Source organism: Lactuca virosa, chromosome 7 (genome assembly GCF_052849685.1).
Source record: "Lactuca virosa cultivar CGN04683 chromosome 7, Lactuca_virosa_CGN04683_v6, whole genome shotgun sequence".
NCBI classification, from domain to species: Eukaryota; Viridiplantae; Streptophyta; class Magnoliopsida; order Asterales; family Asteraceae; genus Lactuca; species Lactuca virosa.
Genome location: NC_136432.1, coordinates 173,775,502 through 173,794,261, shown reverse-complemented (window position 1 = coordinate 173,794,261; position 18,760 = coordinate 173,775,502). Strand labels below are relative to the sequence as shown.

General features: G+C 40.9%; 1 protein-coding gene across 1 annotated transcript; it reads right to left on the bottom strand.

The window, feature by feature from the left end:
* Positions 1-1,965: 1,965 nt before the first annotated feature.
* Positions 1,966-3,018, bottom strand: LOC145127324 (uncharacterized). The gene is made up of 3 exons (XM_079062540.1): positions 2,832-3,018; positions 2,461-2,714; positions 1,966-2,256 (listed from the first exon to the last, which is right to left on the bottom strand). The coding sequence occupies exons 1-3, from the start codon at positions 3,016-3,018 to the stop codon at positions 1,966-1,968; spliced, it is 732 nt and encodes a 243-aa protein (XP_078918666.1).
* Between the last annotated feature and the right edge of the window lie 15,742 nt (positions 3,019-18,760).

Below are 18,760 nucleotides of genomic sequence, written 5' to 3'. Positions count from 1 at the left end.
AGTACGCAACCTCGGAGCACCTCAGTAGCATACACCGCTCGCTCGTCGGCTATAGAAACTCGTAGAGGTCGACTCAACGCCTCTCGCTGAACACTGATGTGCTAACTAAATGCTAATGACATGAAAGATCGACTCGCACCCGAGTCGAATAACACCAACGCAGGTACAGAACTCACAAGAAAAGTACCTAAGCATAACACAATATAACCACAAAATCTCAAACTCAAAGTAGGTAAGTAAAAGAATACATACCGGCCACGACATCGGGCGCTGCGCGGACCTCCTCCGCTGTCAACTGGAAGGCTCTCCCGCGAGCCTTCGGTGCCTCGGCCTTCGCTGGCCGGACCTCGGTAGCTCTAACAGCAGGTGTAGACCCCTGTGCTGATCCCTGTAGTAGCTGAGGGCACTCGGCCTTCCGATGGCCGGTTTGGTTGCAATGAAAGCAAACCGAGAATCCCTTGGGGAAATCCCTCGCGAAATGCCCCTCCTTCCCACACTTGTAACACACCCCAGCTCTGCACATCTCCTCGTGACTCTTGCCGCACTTCCCACAAGTGCGGCCCTTCGGACCCCCAGATCTTGAATCAGCGGGCTTTGCCCGTTTGGCTGTCGGCTGCGCCTGTACCGGTCGCCTGTCCCTCCTCTGAGACTCGGCCTCCTCCCTGACCTGAGTCTCCAGCTCAATCTCTCGCTTCCAGGCATTGGCCTGAAGCTCGGCAAATGTACGGTATGACGAGTTCGCCACGAACTCACGGATATCCCTCCTCAGTATGCTCAAGTACCGGCTCATACGTGCCTGCTCAGTCGACACGTGCTCAGGGCAAAACAACGCCCTCTCGTGAAACATCCTCGTAATCACCGTCACAGACTCAGTTCCCTGCTTGAGGGATAAGAACTCCTAGGCCAGTCGTTCCCTCTCCACAGGGGGAACATACTCATCTCGAAACATCGTGGTGAACCTCTCCTAGGTCACCGCAGTATGCTATGTCGTAGTGAAGTCTGCCGTCACAAACTTCCACCAGTCCTTCGCTCCCAAACGAAACTGGTTCAGCGTAAACCGAACCCTCAGATGCTCTGGACACAAGCAGGTGTAGAAGCATCCCTCGATATCAGAAATCAACCTCATCGCAGCAATCGGGTCATGCGTCCCATCAAACTCTGGTGGCTTTGTGTTGCTGAACTCTCGGTACAGCAACGAGTCACCCCCCTACGGCCTAGCAGCAGCGACGGCTGCGGTGGCCGCAGCAACAGCAGCCTCAGTAAGAGCAGCGTACCGCTTATCAAAAGTCTCGATCAGTGTGGTCTTGATAGACCCGAACATCTCTGGTATCTCAGCTCGAATGGCCACAGCCACCTCCTTGTGAATCAACCTACGAATCTCCTCATCGCTGGTACCACTGGTACCACTGCCTCCTGGGTGGTGGCGCGTCCCAACCATGATGTCTCTGAAACACAATACAAAAGAATCAGAGACTCGTGAAAGTATACTCGCACTCGATACTCAACCCTACTTGTTCTTCAGCACCCTAAGGATTCTTACTTGGACTGCTCACCGATCCGGTGTTTCCAGTAGTACGGGCCCTTATACTACCTTCCACAGCGCATCGGTATTCACCCCAAGTCCTCCTCCTAGGATCCCAGATCACAAGTACTCTATATCTCACTGAACTCAGACTACTCTCTAGTAGACCACTCATAAATTCCTCGCTGATACCTACTTATTCTCGAAGTATCTCATAGTAGCAGTAACTCCTAGGCTAAGGCATCACAAATTTGGCCACTCTAGTCCTAATATGAATACCTAGCCTACTCTAGCATGCATATCATATCTCATAACACATAATGTAAGGGTATTTTGGGAAATCACCGTTCAGGCGCTGACTGATCGTACATACTGCTCCGTTCTGCTTTTCTCAAAAGTCCTTTACTCTTTTGGAAAAATTGTTTCTTTTATGAAAAATTCTCTCAAATTCTCTCAAAAATTGTTTCCAAGATGTAGCAGTGATCTGGATATTTTTCGTTCACAAAGCCCGGTGGTTGTTCTACGTACACAGTTTCTTCCAGTTCACCGTTTAAGAAGGCACACTTTACGTCCATTTGGAAGACTTCGAAGTTTTTGTGTGCAGCGTAGGCAAGAAAAATGCGAACCGATTCTAACCTCGCTACTGGAACGAAGGTCTCTTCATAGTCTATGCCCTCCTCTTGATAGTAACCTTTTACAACCAACCGCGCCTTGTTGCGTATGACATTCCCTTCCTTATCCATTTTATTTCTGAATACCCATTTTAAACCAACCACAGAAGCATCTTTTGGTGTCGGAATCAGTCTCCACACTTTATTTCGTTCAAACTCATTGAGTTCATCCTGCATTGCCTGTACCCAATCAATATGATCAAGTGCAGTCTTGACTGTCTTCGGTTCGACTTTTGAGACGAAAGAGTTAAACATGCAAAATTCTACTTTAGAGAAAAGTGTTGTTCGTTTCGCTTTTAGTTGAGATCTTGTGAGAACTTTTTCCGAGGAATCACCAATAACTTGTGATTGAGGATGATCTTTGGTCCATTTGATGAGTGGAGGATAATTAGGATCGAATGAAGGATCCAGTTCAGCGTTCACTTCTACTTCAATCTCCGATTGAGTGTCATCATCGTTAATGTTCACATTCTCCCCCTTGAACGATGATACTTCCTCTGTTGCAGGATTAGAATCTTTCACTTCGAAAGATGAGACTTCCTCAGTTTCAGGATCAGAATGTTCCACTTGGACTTGACTTTCGGTTGCAGAGTTCTCCCCCTCGAATGTTGAATCTTGATTGGGAAGATCAGACGAACCCTCCCCCTGAGCATGAGAGCAATCTTTTTGAGGTTCACTCGTGTCTGGCTTGTTGGTTTCAACAGGTTGGTTTTCTTCTATATTCGTTGCAGCTTCATCGATTATCTTCTTCAAGTTATCTACCTTGTTGTCTGCAGCTTGAGATTCAGAGAGAATGGCCTTTTCGGGCTTATCAAACAGCAGCATGTATTGTTCAAATAGGTTCGAAATAGGTATTGTAACTTGACCAGAACTTGGAAATATATCCCCCCACAGAACCTTCGGTGGTTTTGAGTCTCCTGACGTAGTTGTCATCGAAGGTAACATAATAGGTCTCCTCGATTTTCTTTGAACGTTTGTTGAGAACCCTATATGCTTTTGAGGTTAAGGAATAACCCAGAAAGATTCCTTCATCTGCTTTCACATCAAATTTATTTCGGTGCTCCTTTGAATTAAAGATGAAGCATCTTGAACCGAGCACATGGAAAAACTTGACATTTGGCTTTCGGTTGTTTAAGATCTCATATGGAGTGATCGAAAAGCGTTTGTTGAGATAAGATATGTTCTGCGTAAAGCATGCAGCAGCAATGGCATCAGCCCAGAAATACAGAGGTAATGAAGCGAAACTCAACATAGTTCGGGCTGCTTCACACAGAGATCGGTTTTGCCTTTCGACAATACCATTCTGTTGTGGAGTATACGGAGCCGAGAAGTTGTGAGTAGTTCCTTTCTCTGCAAGAAACTCTTCAAATTCTTTATTCTTAAACTCCAATCCATTGTCACTTCTTATATTACGAACAATCTTTGCTGGACTTCTATTTGCTTGATAAAGAGTTTAAGTTTAGGAGTGGCCTCCGATTTCTGCTTCAAAAAGAATACCCAGGTAAATCGAGAGAAGTCATCCACTACAACAAGTATTGTTTGACTTCTTTTCAATAATCTTTGATCCCTCGTCGTCGAATGACACCTTTAGCCCAGTACCAACTACCAGTTGAGAAACACTGATAAGGTTGTGTTGCAAACCCTCAACATACGCCACTTTTCTTATCGAGAACTCGCCATTGGTAATCATACAATAACCTTTGATCGTGCCATAAGAGTTTTTACTATACTTGACACTTCCACCATTTGTAAGGGACCGAAACTCCCTCAGTTCTTCCCTTCTTCCTGTCATGTGACGCGAGCAGCCACTGTCTATGTACCATTCATCGTCAAACTGCTCGTCACGTATAACCTGCAAAATTTAAGCAGATTTAGGAACCCAAAGTTTCTTGGGTCCTCGTGAGACTTTTACAGAGTAGGGAATTGTAAGCGAAACATCAACTAAAAAGGTTCTTTTTGTTAACGTTATTTCATATTTTCTTTTTAAGGTGAAAACTTTGATTTTATCTGATTTAAGCACTTTAGGTGGTGTTGCCGAATATGTGTATTTTACGTTAGCATACTTTCGATCAACATCAGGCTTAATTGATGAATTCTTTGCATTTTCTGGACAAAGTTTTTCTTTTCCCTTTTGATCATGCTGTAAGTGATGGTTAGAACTGGGGAAATGAGATTTGGAAACGGAGTTCTCTTTTCGGATGTAGCTCTTTTGTGGGTGAGAGCCAAAATCACCTTCCCTTCGGTTCTTCTTGCTGATTAGTCTAGAACCGAAACCACCCTTTTGGTTTTTCTCCTCTCGAGAACCGAAACCTTGAGTTCGGTAGATATTCTTTGATGGACCGAAACTCTGTTTTCGGTTGGATTGATGATGAGGACCGAAACTCTTCTTTCGGTTAGGTTGGTTCTGAGGACCGAAACTCTTCTTTCGGTTAGATTGATTTTGAGAACCGAAACTCTGTCTTCGGTTGTTTGCTCCATGCTGAGTGTGAATGCTGGAGTTTTCTTTTCCTTTTTCCTTTTGTTTAGACGGTTTTTCATAGCGAACGTAGTTGGGATTTTGAGATCGCCAGAACTGCTTCCTTTCAGTGAGGTTTTTCTTGTACCTCACATTCCTTTGATGCTTTCGTTCTTTCACCTGTTTTGGATTTCTGTGAATGTTAGCCTTTTTATCAGATTTTTGAACAAAAGCTTCACTCTTAACTGAAGAGGTTTCGCTAGTCACTATGACTTGTTCGTCTGAAGGCATTTTGGCACCACTTGTGCTAGGCTCATCAAAACGAGAAGGATCATTAAGTGGTTCTGCCACATACCTTCCTTTTACTCTCCACGATGTTTTCTGCAACAGACCTACTGTTTCATCGGCATTATCAATAGGTGCTGACTAGAAATATTCATCACATCCTTCAGCATTATCTTCTGCTACTATTGTTGTTAGTTCGATTGTTTGTTGCTGAGTAACTCCATTAACTTTGTACACCTGATTTGGAGTCGTTTGGACCTTTTGATACACTACTGCCTTTTCTTTAAGGACTTAGGTCTTGTCTTTGGACAAACGAGCGAACTCAACCGAATTTTCAGAAATAAGATTTTTGTTAGTTTCGGGTTCGCTTTTGACAAATTCTGAACAGTCAACCTCATCTTCCACAGAAATGACACTCATATCATCATCCTCATCGAATTCAGAAGTATTTTCAACATCAATTTTATTTTCTGAACTCAACTTAGCATTCAACGAGTCAAATTTCTGTACAGTTTCGGTTTGGATTTTCAATTTGTCATTTTCATCCAACAAATTTTTGAGCATGTCCTTATGGTCTTTGGACTTTATGAAGGATGCTATTTTGTCAAGACCAATTCTGTAAGCAGGAGAAATATCCTCAGAAGAAACAACATTTTCGCAATCATATGCATCGGCATCGATTTCATCATCCTTTAACTCAAGGAAGGGTAAAATCATACGATGTATCTTCTTCCCTATTTCACAATCGAGATGTAATTGAGTAATATTGGTATATAAACGCTTAGCTATTAAACAAAAAACATTTCGTTGTTTTAAAAGCTTCAAATTGTCTCTTTGCAAATAAATTGTTTCGTCCCTAGATCTAATCAACTCCTTCTCCTTCTGCTCAATCCACATTCGCCTCTCCTCACTCTTCGATGACACCCTGCTGATTTGATCAGTTGGGTTAGAGTTTGTGACGCGAGTTTGAGTTAAACTTCCACTTAGACTAGAAAATTTGGATTTTAATCCATTGAGTTCCTTTTCATAGTTGGTGATAGGGATATTTAGAGAGATAAGAATAGATTGTACCTTCTGGATCAACTCGTCGCATTCATTGATCTGCTGACTGACAGGTTTCGCTGCAAAACAGCGGTCTTCTCTCTCTCCTTATCTTCATCATGTTCCCCTTCAGTGGTATAGCCTCGCATGTGTGACACTCCAGAAGTCACCATCAAACACCTTCCTATAGTATTCTCTTCCTTCACCAACAGAGCCCTGCCATGAGTCGGCTTCCTCACTTCTTCGTCCTCTGAATCAGTCGACCAAACTTCAACACCTCCAAATTCATCATCAGCAACATTTCCCTGCACAATGAGAGCATTCATAGTGTTGTTAGATCCTGCTTTCTTCTTCCTAATTTCCTCCAAACGCCTTGTGAGGTTCGCTTCCTCGTCCTCATCCTCGTTCTTCTCAGTCATCTTTCTCAGCATGCAGTCTTTAGCGAAGTGATTTTTACCTCCACAGTAGTGACAGGTAAAGCCAGAGTCACCTCCAAGTTTCGCTTCCTTCTTTGGTTCTTCCGTCTGAGAAACACTTTTCGGTTGTTCCTTTGCTTTCTCCGCGTTGTAACTGCCTTGCCAGTTTCGGTTCTTGTTTGTTGAGAACCTTCTCTTGATGAACTTCTTGGGATTTGACACCATCAGAGCATAGTCTTCGCTTGTTAGATCATATTCAGATAGATCTAAATCTTCTTCTTCCTCAGCAGTGTTCTTACCTTTTGAGATTAGGGCTAAGGATCCCATGCTAGAAACCACATTCATTTCTTTAGTCAAGGCATTCTCATGCGACTTCAGTATCCCCACCAGTTTTGCAAGAGAATAACTTTTGAACTGTTCATGAGCCTTTACTGTTGACACTACAGCCATCCATTCCGATCTAAGGCCATTCATGAATGTTACCTTTTGTTCAATGACCTTCCTTTCGATCCCATGCTTGATCATCTTACTTAAGAGATGATTGAATCGATCGAAGGTTTGAACAAGCTTTTCTTCAGGCTTCTGCTTGAAATCACCAAATTCTGAGAGCAACAGTGTTTGGATTGAATGCTCAAGATCTTCATCTGTAGAGTATAATTCCCTCAACCTTACCCATATTTCCTTTGTTGTCGTGCAAGAGCTTACCAACCGAAATGTGTCTGACTGTAATGCAAACCTTATCATCCTTAAAGCTTTGATATTGCATTGAAACTTTTCCTTCTCATCTTGAGGTATATCTTTCACGTCACTGATGAGTTGATTATATTCCTTTTGAGTTTTGACAACTCTTGAGGTACTTGCATGAACGAATGGACCGACTGTGATCGCCTCCCAGATCAAGTATCCATTATCTTCTGAGCCAATCACGTAATCTTCAAAGTGATGCGCCCAGAACTCATAATCTTGAGTGTATAAAATCGGAATCCTTGTCGTCGATCCTATGCTGTTTGAGATGTTGATTGGGTTTGACTGAGAATCGTCCATGGATGTGTCGATGTTTGTTTAAAAACCTGCTTAAGATCAGACTTGTAAATAATGTTAGGGTAAGATCGAATATTTAAAGAACCACGTCAATAGCAGATGACGGCTCTAGTAATATCAATCTAAGCGGAAAACCCTAAGATCTTCTTCAACAGAAGAGATGTGTATGAATTACACAGTCTCCTGCTCTGATACCAATTGAAGAGTTGCAAAACTGTTAGATCGATTAGATCTTTCAACAGGTTAAAAAAAATAAGCAAAACAAACACAATAAGCAAGATATAGAATCAAATAATGCTTAATGATTCAAATGTAGTCACGCCTCAGCAGAGCTCGACAAAGAACTTCCACTGTAGAGGCGAGCTAGGGTTTGTAGTACAATCTATGGAATAATAATCAAAAGCGCTAATTGTGACATCCCCAAATTCACGGCCAGAAAAGACCGGTTTAATTTATGCTTTTGAAATAATTTCAGAGTAATCATTTGATTAAAAGTGTTGCGGAATTTGTTCCCAGAAAAACATAATAAATATGTTATTAAATCATTTCCGAAGAAATGTATTTTATTCACTTCAACCATTAGGATGTCATTGTCAATACAAAACATAAGCATAAACAAAACTTACATTCATTTACACTAGTGATCTACTTCTCTTTTAATCTCTCAGTGTAAAGCAACTTCGTATCGATACCTGTGATACAATTAAACTGAGTGGGTCAGGCTTGGGAGTCTGGTGAGCATATAGGGTTTTCAACCCACAATAAATAATAAACTTATTAAGTTCTCAATCAACAATAAATTTATTAATTCCATCAACCAAAATAACCCTACTTACCCATTCCCATTATCCTCATTTTATGTCCCTAAAACAACTATTATAAGGGACCTAGCCTAAGGATTATCACTAGGGGTGACAACATTGCTTTGGGGTTTCCTCAGCAAGTTATGTCAAATAAAACAAACATCGGGGTGACAACATTGCTTTCCCTCAGCAAGTTATGTCAAACAAGACATCCTAACATAAAACAACCAACAAGGTGACAACATTGCTTTCCTTCAGCAATTTATGTCAAATAGGCACGAAGTCACATCGTCGCCATGTGCTAGTCCATAGCTCTTATTCATCGACGGTATTTCCCATGGGAGTTCCTCCCCGCAATACATGTCAATGGGTTTTCCATACAGCTGATGAACATACTTAAGGGGTTTCCCCAGCCTTACATGCCCTAAAGGCACTTATGAGGGGAATAGAGTACAACGAATGAACACTTAAGTCCATTAACACCTACAGGTTATGAGCCTGCTACTGCTCCACAAACCGTCAAAACAGTCCATGGTTGTCATCCATACTCTGCTGAATGACGGGGGTCTTAGAGTACAGCGAATGAACACTCAAGTCCATTAACACCTACAGGTTGCGAGCCTGCTAGTGTTCCACAGACCGTCTAGAACAGTCCATGGTTGTCATACATACTCTACTGAATGACGGGGGTCAACGTTGGGTAAGGGCTTTTCTCATATTGCACCACTCACGCCAACATTTGGGTAAAAGCTTTTCCCATATTTCACCACTACTTTCAACTCATGATCTATATCACTGATCATCTCATCTATCCAACTCACTTTTCATCACACACCCACTATTTAACTCATGATCTATATCACTAACTCATGAAGCTCGTCCGATCACTTCATAAAAGAACAAAGACTCCAAAGCTCTTCCAAATAAAAGTATAGGGAAAATACTGATAAAGTACACCCGTACGCTCCCGTACCCCGACACGTAATAGTGTCAAAAAGAAGAACTAACAGATGAACACATAGTTCAAAAACACCTAATGAACATATAGTTCAAACATACGTACCGATTACAAGTCTACTAACGTTCCACTGGGCTATCTAAAATAGTATGTGGCCGTTGTCTATACTCTGCTAGATGACTAGATCATCTTAAACATCGATACCGCTCATCACTTTTATTTCATCACACATCATCTAATTCATCTACCCATGTTTTACCCAACATATTTGTAGATAAAAATATATATACAGTTTAAAACTTGTATAAAACATCAATTCAACAGTGACCTCAAATAAACAATTAATATATTTACACATAGCACGTATTTTAAGGTAAATACTTCATATCTATGTGTAAGGTGAAAGTGACTACACACTCACTTGATTTAACGATAATCGGGCAGCACTCCGTTGCCTAAAACGATCGTTTCTAATAAAACCGGGAGTTTTATTGAGAAACCGGGCTCTGCGAAGGGTCGGGCTTCAAAACCGAAAAGATAAATTTTTCGGCTTCTCGGGCACTCCGGGACGTGTTCCGTGCATTGGAAATGATCTCGGGGCATCGGGGGAGGTCAAAATAACCAAAATATTGAAAAAGGGGTAAAAATGGGCAATTTCCCAAAATTACCCGGGAAGTCTCGCAAGGCCACTATTTATAGGGGAGAGCTTCGGACCGAGGGGGGCAGGTGGCTTCGGATGCGAGGAGTCAGCAGACACACGTCGGTCTTCGGACATGCCACGCTTCGGATGACTCAGCAAGGTCGGACACGGGGCAGCTCCTGCGAAGGCCACGTACGAAGCTCGGACAAGTGGAGGCTTCTAAGTGGACCGAACTTCGGTCCAATGGGGAAGAAGGGTGACGACTTCGGACCAATCAGTGGTTGCCACGCGAGGCTGCGGTCCAATCAGAAGATGCCACGTGGAGGCTGCATGCGAAGGGTGACGTGTCCAAGATGACTCATCTGAAATTTCTCGAAAATTGTGCCAAATCTTGTAAATTCCATAACTTTCTCATACGGGCTCCGTTTTTGACGTTCTTTATATGTACGCCTAGAGAAAATTATTCTCTACAACTTTCGTTTAGACTTCGTCGGAAAATTTTGACTTTATTTTTATATTATTATTTTTAACAGACCGGGACTGGTAAATCCGTTAAAAATTCATAACTTCTTCATCCGACGTCCGTTTTCGTCAGACTTTTTACTGTTGTGCTACTAATGACGAGACCTTCGATTCTCGTTTAGGTCATGTCGGCTAAAAGTCACTCGATCTAAAATTCAAGTTTTTAGTTGTCTACTGCTAAGCTGAAACTTCGAAAAATCATAACTTCCTCATACGAAGTCAGATTTGGGCGTTCTTTTTATCGAACTTCTCGGTTTAACGAACACTACGAGTTTCGTTTAGATCACTAAGGTAAAAAGTAGTTTATTAAAAACTCACTTTTTACGACATTCGGCCCCGTGCCGGTTTGTCGCGAAACTTCGACAGGTTATAACTTCTTCGTTATAACTCGGATTTCGGCATTCTTTATATATTCGTAATCCTTGTCACGCCCACTACAAGTTTCTTAATAGATATTGTCTTTATCTAAAATTTAATTTTGACGCTCATTTTTATTCTTAATTAATTAAACCCTAATAATTAAGCATAAAACACATAATTCACATAATTCCTTTTCATTTCTTCTAAATGAGTTACAAAGGTTAACCTAGACCAGTATGTCAATATTAATGCCTAGCCTAGAAACACGGGCGTTACACTAATCATAAAAGCTGCATGCATGCACCTTAAATACTAAACCCTAAACAAAAACAATCACAGTTGGACAGGCCCAACCGGATAGCAAAACTGGGCTAAGGACCGAGCCCATGACGCAACACTTATTCAACCCAACACATATTCTACGACTTTTGTTTAGATCACTAAGGCTAAAAGTCGCTCTATCGTAAATTCACTATTTACGCTTCCCGGTGCCGTGCCGGTTTTGCCGTAAAACTTCGACGGGCCATAACTTCTTCGTTATAACTCGGATTTCGGCGTTCTTTATATGTACGGAACCCTTGAGAGATATTCTACAACTTGGTTAAGAGTATTTATTCTAAATAATCTTTTGTCGAAAAGTCATTTTCGACCCCTATTATCTCTAAATTGACTAGCCCGGATCTACGGGCGTTACAGTGTACGACCATGAAAGGGTGTACGGCCGTACACTCCTTTTGTTCCAGCTAAATGGTCGTTTCTAAGGTGTTTAACAAAAGATCCTAACATGTACTAAGCATAGGGGAAGGATACTTACGATTTGGAGGCTTGAAGGAGGGTTCACGGCCACCAAGAACAAGTGTGTGTTCTTGGTGTTCTTGGTGAAAGATGAAGATCTTGAAGATCTACCCAAAAAGATGATTTCCATGGATGAAATCAAAGGGTGTTACTAGGTTAAGAAGGATAACAACTAATCAAAAGGAAGAAAGGCTTACATTCTTGAAGATCGGGGTGAAAAGCTTGATGATAGTTGAGAGAAAACTCGATTTATTAACTTGGAAACTGAAGAAATGACTAGAAATGAAGGGATACCCTTCATATTAAGGAGAGTGTACGGCCAAGATGGGTGTACGGCCGTACACCCATGTGTACGGCCGTACACTCCCTTTGATGGAGTGTTCGGCTCGATTTCAACGCGAAGAACTTAGCTGACCCTTCCCTAAACCCATAGCTTGATTGTACTGAGCTTAGAACCCTTAAACAGACTCTAAACAATGCTAAAAGATAGCATAAATGAGTCTGACACACGGTTGAATTGAATGGCTGGACTTACAAGGAAAATTTTTTCGGGTTGTCACATCTTCCCCCCGTTAGATGGAATTTCGTCCCGAAATTAGCTTTCTTAGCAGTACTACTGGGGTTGTGCTCCTCGGATTGGCAGAATACTCACTTATAGACCTGGGCAACTTTGCCCTAATGTCCATGATAGGATTCATACCTGGTCCATCTATCATTACCTCGTGTATACAAGTCGTATATAATTAGGATTAGTAAGATGGTCGGATGTGCGACACTGCCCCAGGTCCACAACCAAACAAGGAACAGGAGATAGGGTGGAAGCACACATACTAGATCTGTGTAATCATAATCATATACCACCCTCGCGTATACACTGAATAATGATAGGTGGGCTGTATTCGTCCTTAGACTCTGTGCTTGAACTTGATCTGTTGAACGAGTGGTATTTCGGGAAGGTCTGCTGAACATACGGCGAAAAGGCTTCGGAGGGCAAAGTACTCTTCGCACGAGTACTTCGGGGTTTAGAATACGAGGTATACGATTCCGAAGTCTGGGTCAGACTGTCGTTACAAATGACGAAGGTTTCGTGAATTTTACGGTCAAGGAGATGGAAAGATATGAACTTAGTATGGTGCGGACCACGCCAACTCATGACGAATGATAACAACGGACTCTTTACTGAACAAAGTTTGGCCGATTTGAAAGAAACGTCTATTATACGATGATGTATCCCTAGTGTGTTCGACAATGTACTTTGTGTATACTTTCTAGTGCTTTCTGTTTTCTCCTTGATGTTAACACTTTTACGTATTGTACTGCGATGAGCGAGTACATACTGTGAAAGTGCTTTGATAACTAGTGACGATACTTTATACTACGATCCTCCTCGGTACCACTACGATCGCCTGGAATATACAAGTTATTAATAATTAAGATGAATTAGACAGTCGACTGAGTAACTCTGCCTCAAATCCACAACCAAGCAAGGAACAGGAATTAAGGCGGAATCACTCACTCTAAGTCTGCAAAATCTTAGCTCTGCATAACCCTGATGTACATACTAAGCCATCATAGCTTCTCTGAACGGATCTTTTAGTTCTCTTGAATACTGTGACTTGTTCCGATAAGTGAGTTATTATAATTACTTTTAAGTGTTTTCCCCAAGTTTTAATCTTATATAAATATAAATTAATTTTTAAAGTAATTCTTATTTTATTTCGAAAACGTACCGCTGCTCGCTGGCGACTCCGGGGTTGATTCTCCTGCGGTGATCATCAGAATCCGTCCATCCGCTCATGTATGCTGGGAAGATGAAGAGATGAAATTTATAATTCAGTTCCAGAGAAATTCAGCAAGAAGCTTTCGGGTTGGAAAGGTGCCCGCCCTTTTAGGTCAAGCTGGTAAGGCCTTGTTTTTTAATGAAATCCACTCTTCAAAGCTTGCCTTTATTCCCTCCTTGTCCGGGGTCCCGAAAGGTTCTTTATTATCAGGCAGTCCCTCCTATAGTGTCCATTCTCACCACAGCCATAGCAGGCTTGGTTTTCTTCAACTCCGGGGACTTGGGAGATCGGTTGAGCCGGTGCCCTGCAGAAACGGATTGTGTGTCCCTTTTTGTGGCAGTTCAGGCACTGCATTTCCCGACATGCTCCGATGTGGTGATAGTTGCACTTTCCACACTTTAGGAGAGTTCCAGCATATCGACTGGCAGGTGCTGGAGTAGCAGGTGTTGTGGCGGTGTATATCGTACCCGTTTGTTGCTCCTGTGGGGTTTCCTGTGTTGTTTGCTTCTTCTTCCTCTTGTTCCCCGACTTTCGTTTATAGTCCTCTCCCCTTGATGGCTCGGGAAATGGGACTTCCACGCCATGGCGGACTCCATGGTCAATGAGTCGCTGGGCCAGGCGTTTGGCACTATCGAATGTGGTTAGGTTAGAAGACAATACATCTCCTTGAATCGGGGCAGATAAACCCCAGATGTATCTTTCTATCTTCTTGCTCTCCGGGGTAACCATCCCGGGGCATAGTGATGCTAGGTCGCTAAACCTGTCAGTGTAGGCCACTATGTCTGAGCCGACCATAGTGTGATCCCATAATTCTTGTTCCAGCTTTTGAACTTCGCCCCTCGGGCAGTATTCTTCCAGCATCATCTCTTTTAGGGTCTCCCTACCTATTGTGTTAGCCACTGTTAGGTTCAGTGACTTAACATGGCTATTCCACCATGTCAGGGCTCTGTCGGATAAGGTGCAGGCAGCAAACTTCACTTTGCTCCCTTCTGGGCACGAACAGATTGCGAAGACCGAATCTGTTTTCTCGAACCATCGCATTAGAGCGATGACTCCATCATTTCCATTAAAGGATTAGGGTTTGCAGCTCATGAAGTTCTTATACGAACACTCCTTTGGGTGTCCGTGAGTAACTCCGGGGTTGGTTAAGTGGGTACCGCTACCAGATCCGAAGGTACCACTTTCGCCGATGTGAGCTAGAGCAGCTGCCTCTGTGGCTGATATCGCTGCTTGGAGACCAGCAAGATCAAATTATGGAGGAGGTAGTGGCGGTTGAGTTGGAGTTATCAGAGTAGTGTGCCTGTTTGATCTACGAGGAGGCATCTTTGCTAAAAGAATACAAAGATGAGATGGAGTAAGTCTATATCAGTGGTTTATAAGCCAAAAGCAGAAAGACAAGGTTATCCTAGTTCTGAGTTTATCGGGTCCTGACTTTCATAGGGTTCTGGAAACAATTCATAAAAGAGTCTATACCAAATAAACTTTATCAATTAGAAATGGCTATCCTTGAATGAATATATGTCACTTGAATAACTGTTACCAGTTGCACAAAAAGAAAATAATCCTAACACATAGTGTGAGCAGTGTCTCCACTAACTCATTAAGTTAAACAAGATTATTATTTATTAGTGTGACGCATAAGACGTGTTGGTTACTTCGGTTGATTCTTCCTTGAAAACTTCTCATGAACCTGCTCTTGTTCCTCCTTGACTCTTATGTTGACTGCTATGAGGAAGTGGCTGCATCTATCTGGATTTGTCGTGCGAGAATGGAAGTGTCTAAAGAATCTATGAGATTTAAGTGAAACATTATGGGGCGATCCTTACAGAGTCCTCCTATAATTGCACAATGTATACAAGTTGTATATAATTTAAGACTAAATAGACCTTCGAATAAGTGATCCTACTCCAAAACCACAACCAAACAAGGAACAGGTAGTGAAGCATAGATCACAAATTCTAAGTCTATAAAATCTCAATTATATAAAACCTTGGAAGTATACACTCCAAAATTATAGATTTATCCGTAAGGGTCTTTTAAATTATCACATAAGTTATTTATAGTGCCTAAAATACTCCTATAGTATTTTAATGTAATGTACTTGGTATGTTTTAAACTTGTTGTCGTGTTATAGTATCATAAAATACTCCTATAGTATTCTAACTTTATGTACTGATATAGAATCCCTTGAATAGAGTTAGGTAAGTTTTAAGACTGTTGCAACACCACATCACTCCCAAACACATGTCGGTCACATCTCGAATGAATATAGTTGATCAGGCTATACTATGATTACATAACTGTCCAGGTTTATCCGCAGTGTTCAACCTTTAAATACTTCTGTTATGTTCTTCTTGTGATACTTGTTCTAGTATGTATACATGTATAAGCATGTATGTATACTTTTATAAGGTATCGTTATATATTTAGAATATATTATTATCCAGAGCACTTCGGCCCCATTGTATTTATAGTTGTATATCTTTTATCGGTTGATATACTTAGTTCACTATAAACAATGCTCTGATACGAATCTGTCACACCCAAAACCGGAACGGTAGAAACGTTCGGGGACGGAGGACGTTATATTTAGTATCACAAGTCATGCATCATAGTAATCAAACTAATAAACAACCATTTCATTAGAAAGAAAGTGTTTACAAAGTATGTGGTTCACATAACATAGACTACAAAGTAAATAACAAAACAAGACATGAAGCTATTATGCTCCATCTTCTGAATCCCAGAGCGCGTACCTGTCTACTGGTCTCCTGAGAATACAAGTTATTTTGAAAGAGTAGATTAGCATTTAAGCTTGTGAGTTCATAAGATTTTAGTGATGTAAGTAAGTTGTAAGTTCTTTTTAGAAAAGTTCGTCTGTTCCTCCAGAAAATCCTATATTTCCTGCTTTGATGAAAGATAAGTAAAAATGACTCTACAATCCTTTCTATGAGTACTAAATGGATACAAGTTATATAAAACCCAAAGCAAACAAACAATCGGTTGTGTGTATCTGCCCTAAGCCCACAACCAAACAAGGAACAAGAAATGAGGCGGAAGGCACACATCCCATTGTTTGTTAGATCATCGTTGTATATAACCCTGGCGTATTCACTTGGTACTCATGGAGTTAACTGTAATAGTTCCTTTATATTTGATGAAAAGATTCTTTAAGAAAACACTTATTTCTTTTAGTAAAAATGGTAACCACAATAGTTCCTTCTATAATCGCTTAGTTTATACTAGCTATATATAATCTAATATCGAACAGATAGTTAATTGTGTGAATCTGCCCTAAGCCCACAACCAAACAAGGAACAGGAAATGAGGCGGAAAGCACACATCCAACTACCTGTCAGGTATTAATTATATATAACCCAGATGTATAAACTAAGGTATTATAGAATTAACCACCTAAGGTCCTTTAAGTTATACTGGTTTAATAAAATGGATTAAACCCTTTACTGGTAAGTTTCTAGTTTTGTCTACCAAATGTTCTGTTTGAAAAGTATGTTTTGTACTAGAAAACGGTGTATTGAATTAGTATACTACAACGTGGCACATACCTGGTACTCCTTATGATTACTTGGTGTATACGGAATATATATAGCTAAGATCAAATAGATAGTAGGCTGGGTGAATCTGCTCTAAGCCCACAACCAAACAAGGAACAGGAAATGAAGCGGAAAGCACACATCCTACTACATGTCAGATCCGATTAATATATATTCCTGATGTATAAACTAACGAATCATAAAGTTAGCATTATAGGTCCCTTCCTACTGAATGTACTAGACTCGACTGTTCTGTTTGTCACTTGAATGATGTAAGTTTTCAGTTGTCTTTTAAATTGGCACTACTGAAGTACTGACTACTTTAAAACTAGTTTGTTTTATTAAGGTCATAATGTGATGTGGTTGTACCCATACTATACGCTCTCCCTCCAAGAGATTTTGGTTACAAAACGCGACTTCAGCAAACAAATTGCTAAGCCGTGAAGTAATCTCACATTAAAGTTATCTTGATCTTGTATACCCAATTTATTATCACCTTTTGTTTAGAACAATGAGTTAGTGATCATTGGTATAATTTAGTATGTTCTTCTGTAATAATGTATAGTATGTTCTCTTTGTTATCGTGTATTGTATCTTCCTCCGTGTTTCTCTTTATAGTATGTTCTCTATGTTATCGTGTATTGTATCTACCTCCCTATTTCTGTTTATAGTATGTTCTCTCTGTTCTAGTGTCTAGTATGTTCTCTTTGTTCTAGTGTCTAGTGTGAGCTGAACCTCTAAACTATACCTATTATAGTTTACTAGTATGTTTACTTGAACTGTTACTGACTTGAAGAAAAGACTCATTTTATCTACTAAGTTATGATTGTACTTTAAAAACGGAGTTTTATAAACTATAAAGTAATATAACTTTAAAAGAGTTTTTGAAATGTTTTGATCACTTATAAATACATAAGCAATTCTTTAAAAGATGTTTATAACAAAACATTTACACAATTATCATTGTGTTCAACTTGTATTCCCCCCCCCCATTAAAAACATTTAAAACAGTTAAAAGATTGATTATAGGGGTATGAACTCACCTTATGTGGGTGATTCAATCGAATATGCGCGTAAGGATGAGAAGTTCCATGAATGAAGTCCCGAGACACAAACGAGTCCTAAATGACATATAATGGCGTATATTGGCATGAATTTAGTGTTTAAAAGCAACTAACATGCAAGGAAACACCCTTGGGGACTAGGAAACACTTGGACTAAGTGTTAGAATCACATGTGATTCATGGTGTGTACGGCCACAATATGGAGTGTACGGCCATGGAGTGTACGGCCGTACACTCATGGTAAAACATGCTAAAGAGGGTGATTCAGCATTGGGGAAACTAGTGGGTCTCATGCTCAACAAGAATATGAACTAAGTTGGCATTTTGGAGTCCCTTTTGGGGTGTTTTAAGGGGTGTACGGCCATGCAAGGGTGTACGGACGTACACTCATTTTGTTCCAGCTAAATGGTCGTTTCTAAGGTGTTTAAAAAGATATCCTAATGTTTACTAAGCATAGGGGAAGGATACTTACGATTTGGAGGCTTGAAGGAGGGTTCACGACCACCAAGAACAAGTGTGTGTTCTTGGTGTTCTTGGTGAAAGATGAAGATCTTGAAGATCTACCCAAAAAGATGATTTCCATGGATGAAATCAAAGGGTGTTACTAGGTTAATAAGGATAACAACTAATCAAAAAGAAGAAAGGCTTACATTCTTGAAGATCGGGGTGAAAAGTTTGATGATAGTTGAGAGAAAACTCAATTTCTTGACTTGGAAACTGAAGAAATGACTAGAAATGAAGGGATATCCTTCATATGGGGGAGAGTGTACGGCCAAGATGGGTGCACGACCGTATACCCATGTGTACGGCCGTACACTCCCTTTGATGGAGTGTTCGGCTCGATTTCAACGC

Coding starts and splice junctions, on each gene's coding strand:
- LOC145127324 (XM_079062540.1), bottom strand. CDS start 3,018: ATGCTGCTGTTTGATAAGCCCGAAAAGGCCATTCTCTCTGAATCTCAA. Junction 2,715..2,831: donor CTCTCATGCTCAGGGGGAGG/GTTCGTCTGATC, acceptor CATCTTTCGAAG/TGAAAGATTCTAATCCTGCA. Junction 2,257..2,460: donor GAACAACACTTTTCTCTAAA/GTAGAATTTTGC, acceptor AAAATGGATAAG/GAAGGGAATGTCATACGCAA.